Raw genomic sequence first — 15,059 nt, forward strand, 5'->3', positions numbered from 1 at the left:
TGGGGACCAAAATTGAGGTCCCCAGGGGCAAAAAAGCTAATAAATTGTACAGAACAATATTTTTTACAAATCTAAAAATTCAAAAAGTGTTCTATGATCTTTAGGTTTAGGGATAGGGTTAGGGGATAGAATATACAGTTTCTACAGTATAAAAACATTACGCCTATGGACTGTCCCCACGGGGATAGTCAACCAAAGCCTGTGCGTGTGTGCGTGTGTGTGTGTGTGTGTGTGTGTGTGTGAGTGTACTAAAACTTTAAGTATAAAGGGAATGAATTATTTGCAAAAAATTCCTGAAATATACAATATCCATTGAAACAAAGGTAAAAGGTGCTTTTCAAACCTCATTGAAGCTTCGAAAGCAACAAGAGCAATCATCCATATTTTTTCATTGTTCCTTTCAGCGAGCGATTAACACGTTATTAATTAGCTGTCATGAGTTCAAACGCTTTGGCATAAACAGGCACTTTATCAACTAGTGTCAACGGCCACCAAATCCCTGAGCTCCGTAATGGGCTTTGTAATTTTCATGAACTTCCTGACAAATGGCTTCCTTACGGCTCAACGTACAGGCAAAATTACAGGAAACATTCAGGTGAAATACATACAGTGACATTATCACGTTCGGACCTGTGATTATATGACATCATAATATTTGTGGGACCCACCATTGAAAGGGTCTTCCACATGTTTGGCAGTCTGTTGAAGGGGCGACCACAAACTCCGGTTACAGTGCAGTTCAAGCATGTATAGAGGCCGAAAAAATCACCATGACAGCAGTGTGTTTATGACTTGAGACAGACTAATCATCTCCATCTCCAAATGCTCTGTGTTCTGCAGAAGTGAATCGGACAGGGTCAGTACTCATTACCTTCAATGCAGGACAAGCCTGTGTAGTCATATTATTATAACCACTTCAACTGTATCGTCTCCACTCATTTAGACACACATGTATTTACTTGCTGTACATTTTTATAAGTGACAATGGCAAGCAACTGAACTATTTTTGTGTGGAAAAACATTTTAGTGTTTGTAGATACAAAAATGTACATTTACAAAAACAAAATGACACGGTGAACCAAGCATAGATGGTTTTACAACATAAACAAACGCTTTTGTGGCCCAAACTTAAAGGGATTGTTCACCCAAAAATGAAAATTCTTTCATGAATTACTCACTCTCTAGTTGTTCCAAATCTGTAAATTTCTTTGTTTGGTTGAACACAGAGAAAGATACTTGGACGAACGCTTGTAACCAAACAGTTCTTGACCACCATTGACTACCATAGTAGTAAAAATGACAATGATAGTCAAAAGTGCCCCAGAACTGTTTGCTGTCCAACATTCTTCAAAATATCTTCTTTTGTGTTCAACAGAACAAAAAAAGAAAGTAATTTTTCCTACTATGGCAGTCAATGGGGGGCAAAATCTGTTTGGTTACAAGCATTCTTCCAAATATCTTTCTCTGTGTTCATCAGAACAAAGACATTTATACAGATTTGGAACAACTCGAAGGTGAGTAAATGATGACAGAATTTTTATTTTTTGGTGAACTATCCCTTTAACCTGTAGAGAATATATGACGAGTTGGGAGTGAGAATGGGTTGGACATAAACCTGGTAACAAATTGTGGCCAGCAGTCTCATCTCCTTCCTAAACACAGTAGTAGGGTTAAACAAAATAATCATCATCTGCCAGATAGCAGAACTCATTATGTTCCATCAAACCATCTGTATGCGAGCTAGCGTGTACGCATGTCTATGTGCTGCACGCATGTTAAAAGTGCTTCTGTGAGAGTGTGAGCTGTGAAAACAGTGGGGATCTTGTTAAACTGCTTGATTTGCACTCTGCTGACAGTGAAGTACACATCCCAGTGATCATCTTCCTCTCCCATGCACTCCCTCAGGGTTTCATTTGCACCAGGAAACCATCCCACTGATGCCTCGGTCCTTGTCACATCTGAGGGGATGCAAATACTGTCTGCTGGATCTGTGCGTCCAACTCAAGAGTGGATGGAAGATATCAGAGAAACAAAAGTCTACGCCATGTCATCTAGCCAATCACATTTGAGATATTTTCCTTGTGCTTGATCTTTTCACCCGCTTTCTTTTTGAATTTTGTAAAAATTGTAGTCAGGGGAATTCGGACAAAAGCGAGCGGGGAACGCGAAAAGTGACAACGGAGAAAAATGACACCTTAAAAGTACAATAGCCAACAAAAGTCACGGCGTGACAGAGGCTGACAGGCGCTTCAATTCTGGAGCGATACTGCTGTCAGCCAACGCCTCTCCGTATTGATTTCTCTCCATCCCTTGTTCCCTTGGCGATAGATGGAGCAGGAATCTAGAATAAAACAATGAAACGCAGGGGAGAGAGAGTAACAATCTCGCACCCCCCCACACCCGTTCCAGAGTCGGGGGGACCATCAAGGTTAACACAGGTGCAACAACTTATCAAAAGTATCTCTGGCTTCGCCCTCCTTCATTTTGTGCTTTAATGGACTAGTCACAATGCACGGATGGCAGACTCTTCATCTTTCTCCACCCCCTCTCCAAAAAAAAGGCATTTCTTTGGTTCCATTACTCTGCGCAGGCAACGGGCAGCTGACTCGCGCAACTTCAAGGTCACGCCGCGTGAGAAATTGTAGGAATTAACTGTCCTTTTGAGGTGAAAAATAGTCAAATGAAGGAGATGTGCGGCGAGTGATAAATGAACACGTCTGTCGGCGGGCGCCGAGGAGCAGGTGTGGATGAATGTGAAATGTGGGATAATGTTTTTACTTCTGGTAAATATAAGGAAACGGAATAAAGCACAGTGTTATTGTAGAAAAGGTGATACTCAGATTACAGGTCAAAAAATAAGTAATTGTGTTTTTTTGGTGTTTAAAGCTGATGTGCGTGATTTTTTTGTTGTGAAAAAAAATTGTGTCTGATATTTTCTGATACATTTCCATTGTGAACACCGCGGCACTGTTCATTTGAATCTCATATCCTAACTGCATGCAATCCATAGGGGTGCTAGGAGAGCGGGTGCCAAAAAAGAAGTTCTTCACAACGGGTTCTGTCACATCTGTGACAATAACCAATAGAAGTACAGAAGTTCTTCTGTACGCAGCTTTCAAACATGGCAAAACAAAAGAATAACAATTATTTGTGCTGTTTGGTGGAATTATGCAACAATACTTCTGACTTTATGATGTTTCCTCGAGGGACTACCACAACAAAGTGATAAAAATCAATGCTAGCAGAGGCACCTAGCAATCTAGTGGGTGCTGGAATTAGCATTAAACTAGTAAATCATTCATTCTGATGATGAAACAGCCAATGCAAAACATGATGCTTTGATAGCTATTGTTTGTTTATGCTCTAGTTTGCTGAAGTCAGTCACTAGTTCCACCTTCTGGATGACATCACACATGTCATTGAAGACTAGTGATGACTGCACTGAACAAAATGTCACATATTTAAACTTAAAAAAATTTGTGCAAATGTTGCCTTAAAATGTTTATGTTAAAACATATAAAACATCTAGTTGCATTTTATGTAACTTAAAAAATCTAGTTTAAAATCTAGTATTTCATCTTCATTTTAAAAGTCAGTTTAATATAATTAAAATTCAAGTGACTTGAAAAGCCAATTGGATTTAACATAAAAATTTAAGGCAGCTTCTGAACTAAACTTTTTAAGTTGACTTTTGTTATGTTTGGCCATATATTTCAAGTCAAAGCTAAAAATTAATGCTGTCAAACAGTTAATCGTGACTAATTGCATCCAGAATAAAAGTTTTTGTTTACATAATGTATGTCTGTGAACTGTGCATATTAATTTTGTATTTATATACACATACACATCAGTGGTGATCCGTGACTCCTCTTCCGGGGAAGCAGTAATGCGAAGTTCGGCAAAACATGTATTTAGCCCGTCATGTGTGTGGCGCGTCATTTCAAAATACGTGCCTGCTGCAGATGCGTCGAAAGGGTTTTTAATAAAAGAGACGCTCGCGTTTGCTAGATACTCGCTTAGTCTCATTTGTAATCAGAGTTAAGTGTTAACGCAGTGTCTTCTGAAAGCAAGCGTAGTCTTTTATCATAAACCCTTTCGACGCGTTTGCAGCAGGCACGTATTTTGACATGATGCGTGATGCACATAGGTTCACGTGAAGCGCTGAAAACATATTTTGAATTCCTGCTTCCCCTGAAGAGGAGGCACCGATCGCCACTGATACACATACATGTAAGTATTTAAGAAAAATATAAAATTAATTACATTTATACATAATTTAGATTATTGGTAAATCTAAATAAATACATCTAAATATTTCCTAAATATATATACATGTGAGTGTATATTTTTGTATTATAAATACAGTATGCACAGTACACAGACATATATTATGTAAACACAAATATTATATTATACAAAAATACAAATTATATTCTGGATGCGATTAATTACGATTAATCGTTTGACAACCCAACTAAAATAATATTTTTTTCAAAATAAACAAGTCAAAATTGCATAATCTTACACAGTGACATTTGTAACAAAAAAGCATCCTCCAAACTCGGCATAACAGACAAAACTATCCGTAGTAGTACGATTAAGCATCTTCACATGTCCAACAGCATGCCGAACCCTCCTCAAATGGGTTATTCCACCACCAGCACAAAAGAGCAAAATAAGCTCAACACATGATGCAAGTTTGAGGTAGTACAGTCTGTTTGCCTGACCAACGGAAGACATATCGTCGCTATCTTTCCGAAACCTTGAACGTCCAAATTCATTATTTTTCAGGAAAAACACTGTACTTTTAAATAATTAAATACTGTGTTGTCAAAGTTGACAAGCACTTTTTATAGGCGCTTTTTATTGGTTAAAGATTTGCAAAATCCAGTTACAAACATATAGGTTGACTAATAATAATGATCTATGGCAAAAATTAAAAATCAAGAAATATGGAGATACAAGGTTTCAGAAGGACAACATATGTGTGATGTGATAGACAACAATTGCACCCATAGGCCAACATGGTAACATTCTGACAACACAATGACTACAAACAATAAATGAATAAAAAGAAAAACTCTAACTCTAACACTGGGTTCACACCAAACGCGAATTAAGTGTTTTGCATGAGTAAATTACATACAAAGTCAATGCAAAGATGCGTATAGACGCGAACTCATGTCAGGCGGTGCGAATGACACGAATACGCGTCAATCTCGTCTCCCGCGAAGGTTGAAAATATTTGTCAGATCGCGTCACTCACAGGAAAATAACGAACTTTTTTGGAACGCGATTATTCGCGTTTGGTGTGAACCCAGCACAAGTCTAACTGAGCAGCTGTACAACTGTGCTGCGCATATGACTGTGCAAGTCTAGTGAGATGAACCACAGCAGCAGAAGAGTATTCACCAGAGGCTCAGGGACTAGACATAATGACCTGCTGCACTGACATCACTTTGGGAATTAATTATAGAAAGAAAAGTGAGAGAGAGAGAGTCCATGCATATTCCGAAAAGCCATTTTTTGTTGTAAAGGTGGCATTTACTGTGACGTCTAAAAGATTACTGCTGACTTATCAAAGGGCACGGGTGTAACCTTAATGAAGCCTTTAAGCACACATCATTTAGATTTCCTTTTGTGTGGCTACTACAAAAAACTGTCAGAGGCTGTTAGAGATTTACTAAACGCGCACGCCGGAATAATACGAGGTCACGAGTCTCATCTCGGAGTTGATGTCATTTACTCTCAGTTTCCTATTACAGGAGCAGAGACACTAAACGCTAATGAAGTGGCCCATCACCTCTGTTCACACACGCACTTCAGTCGGGAGTCAACTCAATTACACTCCATCACATTGGGATCAAGTGAGCGCTAACAAAAAAAAAACAATGACCTTGTTTTATCGCATGCTAAAGATCTCTGGCCTCCCCCACAGTTCATTTCTAATAAAGAAAAGACTCTCATTAAAGAAACTTTAAGTCACTCTCTCTAAATCTGTCCTTTATATTCACCCTCGCAGGTATCGGCCTCTCTCGTACAGTTGTTACCGGAAAAATCGGTATTAGGGATCCTATTAGAAAAAGAACACTAAAAGATAATTGGATTTCCAGCAGTTATCTTTGTGTCCGTCAGGACCCCGCTGTCGCTGTAATCTCACTCTCAAGGGGTACAGATAACTCAATCCCAGAGCGGATGGATGTGCGTGTGTGTCTCTGAGAGAGGGACGGGGGAGCGGAGGAGTGTATAAAGGCATATGTTATCCATCGAAGTAATAAAAATGTGTCTAAATCAACAGTATCTACCGACATCTTTTGTGGCGGATTTGAACTCTGACAGGGAACAAACATAAATTTATTTTTATTTCCTAAATAATTCAACAAACCGGAGAACGCACGAACAAAGGCCGTCTTCTGCGCTGCCACCTTTCTCCTACAACCCATCGCTCAGGTGAACAATACAGGAGTGCTGGAGATTCACGCTCAAGAATAAGACCATGGACAACTTAATGTAAACATATATTTTGAATGTAGTTGGGACTACGGTAAAAATGCAGCCAATCACAAAAAGGAAAATATTATCAAGCGGAAAACAAACTTTTAGTTCCCATACGCCTCATATTTCATGTCGTTCCCTTAAACATCCAAATCCAGTGTAAACTGCTCTTCAGGACAGGGGGGTTTGTGTGATCCCTCTGGGGCATCTTTCACCAGCCTGTTATTTTTATTGTGGCCGTGCAAAATGAAACCGGTGGCTCAGAGAAGATGGCAAGAGCCGGAATGGAGGAAAATCAATACGGCAATATCAGTGGTGCACTTATCGGAGGCTCACTGCTTTTCAAGGGTCACAGAGGAGCAACTACATCTAAGTGAGGGATTCAATACCGAGGCGGATTCTTGAGAAATCTGTGCTGTGTACAGAATGGGAGACGAGAAGCAATCTTGCATGGAACTAAAAAAAAATGTTTTCTTCTAATTTCTAAGATACAAATAAAACAATCCAATTAGTTCAAATGAGTCGCCGAATGTACTGTATTATATTTTTAACACATCTGAGTCGAATAGGTGGTCGATTCATTTTAATTTAGAGAAAAATCAGGATACAATAGTTTGCCTTCTACACTAGAATAGTTTTGCTGGATTTCACACATGGTTTTAACACTCCTGTTCACAATGTATTGCGGGATGAAATTTTTAGTCCCCTATGAGAAGCTTTCCAGTTTCGGAAACTCCATTATCATCATTATCCTCAGAAGAGCTAAAGCCCTATAATCAATAACTACATGTAACTAACTGTGATTCCAAGTTAACCTTTAAATGACTGTACATGAGACCATCTAAAGACTATTGAAACCACCATCTTTGTGTCTAACATAGAGCACTTTTCCACCATCGTGCCGAACTGTTCTAAGCACGGTCTGGAACGGTTCCAGTAATGTTTCCACGTAAGCATGGTTTGACACGGCACGATTACAAACTGTTCTCTGCACGGAATAAAAGAATGCTTGCAGAGACGTTATAGCTCAGTCTCTTGTGTTACTAAAGGTTGGAATACACTACACGACTATAAAATCTGAACAGATAAAAAACTAGACATCACAAACTTGCAGACTTTTTGAAAGTTGGCAGAGAAAAACAGGGCATCACACACTACATGATAAAATCTGCAGACTGGCGCAGACGAGAAGTCCAGACTGAAAATCTGGGCAAAATCTGAGCAAAAGTCTTGTAGTGTATAATAGCCTTACGGCAGCGCGACGCATTTGTGTTTACATTCTAAATATTTCCGCTATCAGCCCTGCAGTGAAAACTGAAACCATTTACATACCCGGCTGGCCCAGATCGGCACGAAGTGGAACGATTAAGCAACGAGGACGATTCGGCGCGATGGTGGAAAAGCGCACATAGTTTCTTGCATTACAATTGCGTTTTAAAGGGATACTTCACCCAAAAATGAAAATTCTGTCATTATTTACTCACCCGTTGTTCCAAACCTTTTATACATTTCTTTGTTTTGCTGAACACAGAGGAAGATATCTGGAAGAATGTCAGATCTCAGCCACCATTTATTGCCATAGTAGGGAAAATAAATACTATGGGAGAGAATGGGGGAAGAGATTTGACAATCTTGACAATCTTCCTGTGTATTCAGCAGAATAAAGAAATTCATACAGGTTTGGAACAATCTGAGTCTGAGCAAATGATGACAGAATTTTCATTTTTGGGTGAAGTATCACTTCAAGTCAGTGCAGCAGTATGGCTTTGGTCATGTAGCGCATCTGACTTGTTAAAATGAGCCGTAACTGTACCTGACAGTGCTGGTCTAGTCATGTGAAACAGTCTTGGTGATTTACCCTGCCCCACACAGAACAGTATTATGTGAAATTTCAAATACATGTACACTATACTGTGACGGGTGACTACAGAGACCTGAGACTTTGTATTAATGCGATTTTGAGAGAACATTTTCAGGCCCTTTTTAAAATGTATATATTTGACCGAGCAGTGAAGAATGATACAAAAAAACAACACGTTAATGTGTTTTTTAACAATTCATCCAACTAATGTGCCTGACATGTATCATTTGTGCATTTTCTTTCCACATTCGCCAGAATATCCAGCAGTATATGTGCGAATAATATGTTCTCCGCTGTGAGTGAGGCCGGAAAAGCAGAAAGAATCGGACCAGAGGGGCCAATTAAGACTGAAAAGGGAAAGCTAAGCATGTCCCCAGAGTCCGGCCGTCTTCCACAGAGCGTCTGGGAGAATTTGACCAATCCTGGGAATTTGGGACAGCGGGAATGATGAGGAAGGGTGTTCCGAGGTCCCCTCTAAATGTCACCGTGGGGTACAGCAGCTTGTTTAGGCAGCGTGTATTCAAGCTTTACTGCCAGTTCTTGTCGGTTTCGCAGCGCAAGTGCTACAGGCACTTTACATTGTTTTGTGTTCATGCTGTAATGGTCTTGTCATCAGATCTGTTGTCTGTTGCCAGCCAATATGAGCACATGGTAAGTGCACACAGCTGGATCTTACCATATATTAAAGCTTACTATAATTTACCATATCTCATACACAGCCTTAAATACTTCCATTTGTTGGTATTCTTTGTACTTCAAATACTACGGCACTACAATGTAAGTGTGCTTTATATTTATTTATAAAACAGTCAGTTCTGGTCCTTGATTCTGATTGGCTGAGCGGAGTTCTAAGCCGTTATAAAATACCTCAATATATAACGGCTGACCGCACCACATAGCCTAAATATCATTTTATTTACTTTATTTTATGAAACCTTGCTAAGCATATGGAATAACCGTTTTATAAAAGCAATAAGCCCCGCGAAGCAGTGGGTTACAGTGCATTTTATAACAGCTACGGGGTTTTAGGCACTCCGCGAACGCCCTTAGCTGTTATAAAATGCACTGTAACCCACTGCTTCTTGGGGGTTATTGCTTTATTACCATAAGGGATAAAAGTAACAGAAATGTAAAATTTGTACCAAATTCTGTAACTGATAAACTTTTAGTTCCCCATTAATAAAGAAAAAAGATTTTTCATTATATATGTGGGTCAATGACGTGTAAGGATTTTCCACATGTCAATTTTTCAAATAGAATTAATCATAGTATCTACTGCAGTTATTCAAACATTAAGAATGTGGTGTACACATTAAGTTTTTCATCTACTAATTGGCTACAGCCTTAAAAACTGTCAAGTGGTGCAACCCTGATTTATCTTAAATTTAATCCATTTCCTTGATATGCTTTACAGTTTTTTTTACACTTTATATTGAAATTATATGTATTTATTTATTTAATATTATTATTTTACATTAATTTTACGATTCTTTTCTTATATTGATTATATGATTTTTATTAATTTTACAATTATTTTCTTATATTGTTTATTTAATATTAGAATTGTACATTCATTTTACATTTTTTTTGCTATATTTTATTTAAATTTTATAATTTTACATTATTTTTTACAATTCTTTTCTTATATTTTATAACTGTACATTAATCTTACAATTATTTTCTTGTATTTTAAACTTAATTTCACATTTTTACATAAATGTTTTTACAATTCTTTTGTTATATTTTTTATATAATTTTACATTTTTACAATTCTTTTCTTGTATTTTTTTTCATATTTTTACATTAATTGTTTTACAATTCTTTTGTTATATTTTTATTTAATTTTACATTCATTCTACAAATGGTTGTATTTTTTATTTAATTTTATAAGCTGCAATGCTCGTCTATCGTCATCTCTATAGAAAACGTAAAATAAAAACTTTATGTACCTTTTATAAAACACTGTGATTTCCTGCAAAACCTGACCTCACAGCTTTAAATTATAAATCATTATAATAAGTTTACCATTGTGAATCGTAAAGTAAGCAGTTTTCAACATTAGCTGTTTATGTACTTGCTCCTTAACGGTGTTCAAAAGTATATTTATTTTGAATATATATTTTTTACAAAAAAAGTTATAGATTACATGGATTTAATTTTTCACAAACAATAAACGTGCCCCTAATGCTTAAAAAAGTCCTGGGACACCAAAGTCTACTTTATTCTTGAAAGAAACAATTCTGATTCTTCTGACACTGATCTCATCATACATCAAAGGCAAGTTAAGAGTCAAAACCCTTTCGTTTACAGAAAACAGCAAGACACTGGTAAAGTATTTAAGGAAAGCTGCCAATATAAGCATGCAGGACCGATGCAAACTATGACCCTAATAAACCAGACTACTGCAGACCTGATACATGATCGCTTTCTCTAATTTTACATGTTTACTTTTAATACCGTCCTTCGCATGTTTTACTTCCCATAGCCTCAGATCAGAGCCCCCGCCTTGAACCTTTCTGAAAGCATAACATTTTACAACTGCAGGGTGGGAGATGTCATATACATAGCAGAGCCCACACCCCCTTTACGATGTCACATCCTGCCTCAGTGCCAGACAGAACCAGAGGGAGGGATGGGAAATAAGGGAGGGAGACAGAAATGAAAAGATGCTATATTCCTGTCACTGCTGAAAATCGGCCGCAAAGGGAGCAAAACAGGCAGAGTATGAGTCAGAGGGGAATCATGAGAAAAAAAGACACAGGTAGACAGAAATGCAGAAGGAATGAGAAATGAGACTGCGGCGATAAAAGAGGTGATGTGTGTGTGTTTGGTGGGGGAGTAGTGAAGGAATGCCCCATGGCTGTGCCATAAGGAATAAATCAAATGCACTGCTGTGTTTTGGTGAGATACATGCCAAATGCAATCTCTTTAGTCAAAGACCTTCTTCCATATAAGTTGTGTTTGAAAAGAAAACATTTGTTCTCCCTCGCGTTGGCAGCCTCTCAGGTCCGATAGACAAAACTTTGAGTCAAACTCTTTTTAATATTCTCACAGGGACTTTACAATATCATTAGACAGGTTTTTTAGAAAAGGAAATGAACCTTGAAACAGAATACATCTGCATAAAGTAAAAGTGACTTGATTGTGGAGTATGTCAAGAAAATGTAGCTAATGCTTCATTCGGCCACACCAGAATACTTATATACTCGATGAAATGACCCGATGAGTGTAGATTTCTTCCCTGTGGTGTAGTATATCACATTGAAACAGGAAGTTGAGGCATGACATGCCAAATTATCATTGAATAGTCTTTAGTTAACTATACATGTGCAATTTTTGGGTGGGAGATTGTTATCTTAAATACTTTACCAGTATAAAGTATTTATTATACAACCTAAAAGATAACAAACACACATCTTGCAACTACCTGATTTTAAAGAACTTCCTGTTTTTTGCCACTGCAACCACTTTTACTTTATGCAGATTTATTCCATTTACCATCTGCCTCTGACAAGTAAGTGGCAAACCTCAGACTAGCAAGAAGGCTGTGAAATGTCAAGTACAGTAATTCATGTCAAGTCATTTTAAGGGGTCTTTAACTAAAAAGTAGTTACTGTATAGCAAACATTACTAGCAAACATGAAAACCTAATAGGCTTTTCTGTGGTCGAGGGCCATGTAGACTGACGCTGATGATGTGTGTGCTCACCTCAAACTCGGCGTGTTTGTGGATGTCCTCTGCTCTCTGGCGGCTCAGAATAAACTCGGCCTCATTAGCGACACGCACCAGATGGTCCTTCATGGTGTGGCTCAGCAGCCTGCACATCAAAAACACATTGAACATTAGGAGGTCATACCTAATTCATAATATTCATGAGAACATGAGTTCATGCTCGATTCATATGATTCATGAGAACATAAGTTCCTACCTGAGACATACAAGCTTTACATACATTCAGGCAATAGTTACTGTAGTAAAGAGATCAGGCATGTGCTGGTATCAAATTTTTATATTATGGTAATTGGTGAGTCTTTTCGCAGTATACAGTATTATCGCGGTACTGTATTGTTCATTGTTGTTCTTAATAATATTTAAGCTACGTTATATATTTGAAAGTAAAAAATAATAAAGTAACACTCAAACACTGAACACTCAAGAAACTAAATGAAGATTTTAGTTATTAATTATTTCAAAAATACATGATGATTTATAGATATACAGTATATGCAATGCAATATATATATGCAAGTATTAAAGTAATATATATCACAGTATAACTACTGTGATTTCAGTGAAATGGAAACAGAATACATGGAATTATAGCATCTTTTTCTCAACACGATGTAAATTGATGAAACTTAACTGAAGTTACACAAGTTTGTACTCTACAACGTTACTGGTCCATTTATTTATTTGAATACTGTGCTGGATTGTTAACCACAAGCTGTCGGATTGTTTATTTGGCATATTACAATATGCAAAGTATTAACACAATATCAGATATCTTGGTTACTTTCGGTGGGTTATTTGCAATATTTTAATTTGCATATTATTTACGTGATATGTAGTGATTACGATTAATAATATCACAGTAAGTTAAGCTAAGTTATTTACAATGTTCGAAGTATCAACACCATATCAGTAAACATAGTTAATAACATATACTTATTGTCAGTACTGGAAACCTAAAATGACAAAAAACCTGAAGACCTTGCAATAATATGCAAACAGAAAGGACCTCATTCATGAAACACGAGCAGAACAAATTTTTGTGTAAATCGTACGTTAAGTCGTTCTGACGTAAATTTTCGTATTCATAAAAATTTTCGTATTTTCAAAATGTGACAAACTGATTACAATGCATTTTGATGCACTATGTATCATAATAATAATGATATTTCATGAGTTCCTTTGCCCGTTTTTTCGTTTTTTACTCTTTAACTTTGGGTAAAACGCAGGCCTCGTCACTGTCCCCACAGCTGTCCAATCACAGTGGAGGAGAGGCAGGACAAACAGTACATTGACCAACCATCATACTTGCACAACACAACAACGGAAAAGTTATTGCATTTTTATATTCATTAATGATCTTCAAAATAAGATATTCGTAACACCTTACTGCCGTGGATATTCCTAATCATAGCAACCGTCTCTGGAAAAACGCGCAGTGCATTCAAAGCGCTCTTAAGCGCCACCAGCTGGTTATTTTCAGAAGCGCGCCAGGCATTATTTCATCTGGATAAAAACGCTTTAGAGGACACGTGTTAATTGATTCATTTATTGTTAGGCATATAGCATATTAGTCTCTTATGCATTTATTCAATATAACGTGCCAAACATGAGAATTGAATCCAGATGATTCCACAGCATTCCTAGGTACGTAATTTGCGTAGCAGCAATTCATAGGCAGGGATTATGCTAATTATGAATGAGTGTGCATGCACGCTTTATTTACGAATGATTGGTATTCATTAACATACGCACGTTTTACTACCAAAACTGATGTTTACAAAGTGAATCGGGACGAGAGTTTTCGGGAAGGTCCATTTTAAGCGCAAATCACTCATATATTTACAAATGTTTCATGAATGAGACCCAATGTGTGTTTTTTTAAGTTATATTTTAGGGGCTTTTACAACTGAATTGGCGCTGTGTTGGTGTGCTAACCATAGGGCTATTGGCGCCAACAGGATTTTTAATAAAGTTAAATCAATAAGTAAAGTTAGTAGAGTTCATTCCTGATTTATATGATTCTATAATAAAAAGCATATTCTACTACAGTATTATCATTTTGACAAAAAAAACCTTGGAAAACAAATTACATCTATTATATCTCGGTTTGTAACCAAATTGCAGGTTACCTTAAGTACAGATTTTTTGTGGGTCAAACGACATAAAAAAATTACATGACATTTCCTGCAAAAACTGCACCTGACAGCCTGAACTATAAATCATTATTATAAAAAATCTTACCAATGTGAATAAGATATTTGACAGATTGCAGCATGTATTGAGAAAGTTTTAATTGTATTACATTAAACAATCTGCTGCCATGACACGTCAATATCAAATCTTGTAAATTAATTCAACCAAATGTGACATTATGACAACCATTTACAAAGGACGAAACTGGCCTGCAGGCAAAAATGAGAGTATCGTCCATCTCTCTCAACTCTTTATCTGTGAAATCAATTTGACTAAACCTAATAAAACAGTTGTTACGCCGTAAGTTTCAATAACACGCTAAATCAACTTATATAGCCCATGTAAAACAAGCAGAAAATTATACTGGCCACAGCAGCAAATCCCACCCCCGCTAAAACAAGCAGCAATTGATTTGTAAATGATACGCATCTAACAAGATACGGATGCTGGTTGGGGGGGCACAAGCGTCACCCTGGCTCATGTTGCTACATATGTAAGAACAACCTTGCTTGGATAAACACGCACATGAACACACACACTACTTCTTATCTGATGACTACTGACATGAGATCAGATTTATCCTGCCTTTACTGCTACTGTACGTCAGTAACATGTCAAACCTTAAAGAGTACAAACCTGAAGCTCTCCTTAAAAAAAAGAATCTATTTGTGGATCACTGTTTCTGGGTTAGCACAGACAGTGAGGAACCTGATCCTGAAACAGCACATTTACACCCCAGGCAGATTTGTGAACAACACAAGCCGTGGCCTAATAAAAC

At 37.3% G+C, this 15,059-nt stretch overlaps 1 protein-coding gene across 3 annotated transcripts in view; it reads right to left on the reverse strand.

Moving 5' to 3' along the window:
• lrba (LPS responsive beige-like anchor protein) overlaps positions 1-15,059 on the reverse strand; it is a 262,968-nt gene that overhangs the window by 124,434 nt on the left and 123,475 nt on the right. For all 3 annotated transcript variants that reach the window (XM_057332760.1, XM_057332761.1, XM_057332759.1), the window contains exon 35: positions 12,065-12,173. In XM_057332760.1, coding sequence (XP_057188743.1) covers positions 12,065-12,173 — 109 coding nt within the window. The remainder of the gene's footprint in view (positions 1-12,064; positions 12,174-15,059) is intronic.

This window comes from Triplophysa rosa, linkage group LG4 (genome assembly GCF_024868665.1).
Source record: "Triplophysa rosa linkage group LG4, Trosa_1v2, whole genome shotgun sequence".
Taxonomy (NCBI): Eukaryota; Metazoa; Chordata; class Actinopteri; order Cypriniformes; family Nemacheilidae; genus Triplophysa; species Triplophysa rosa.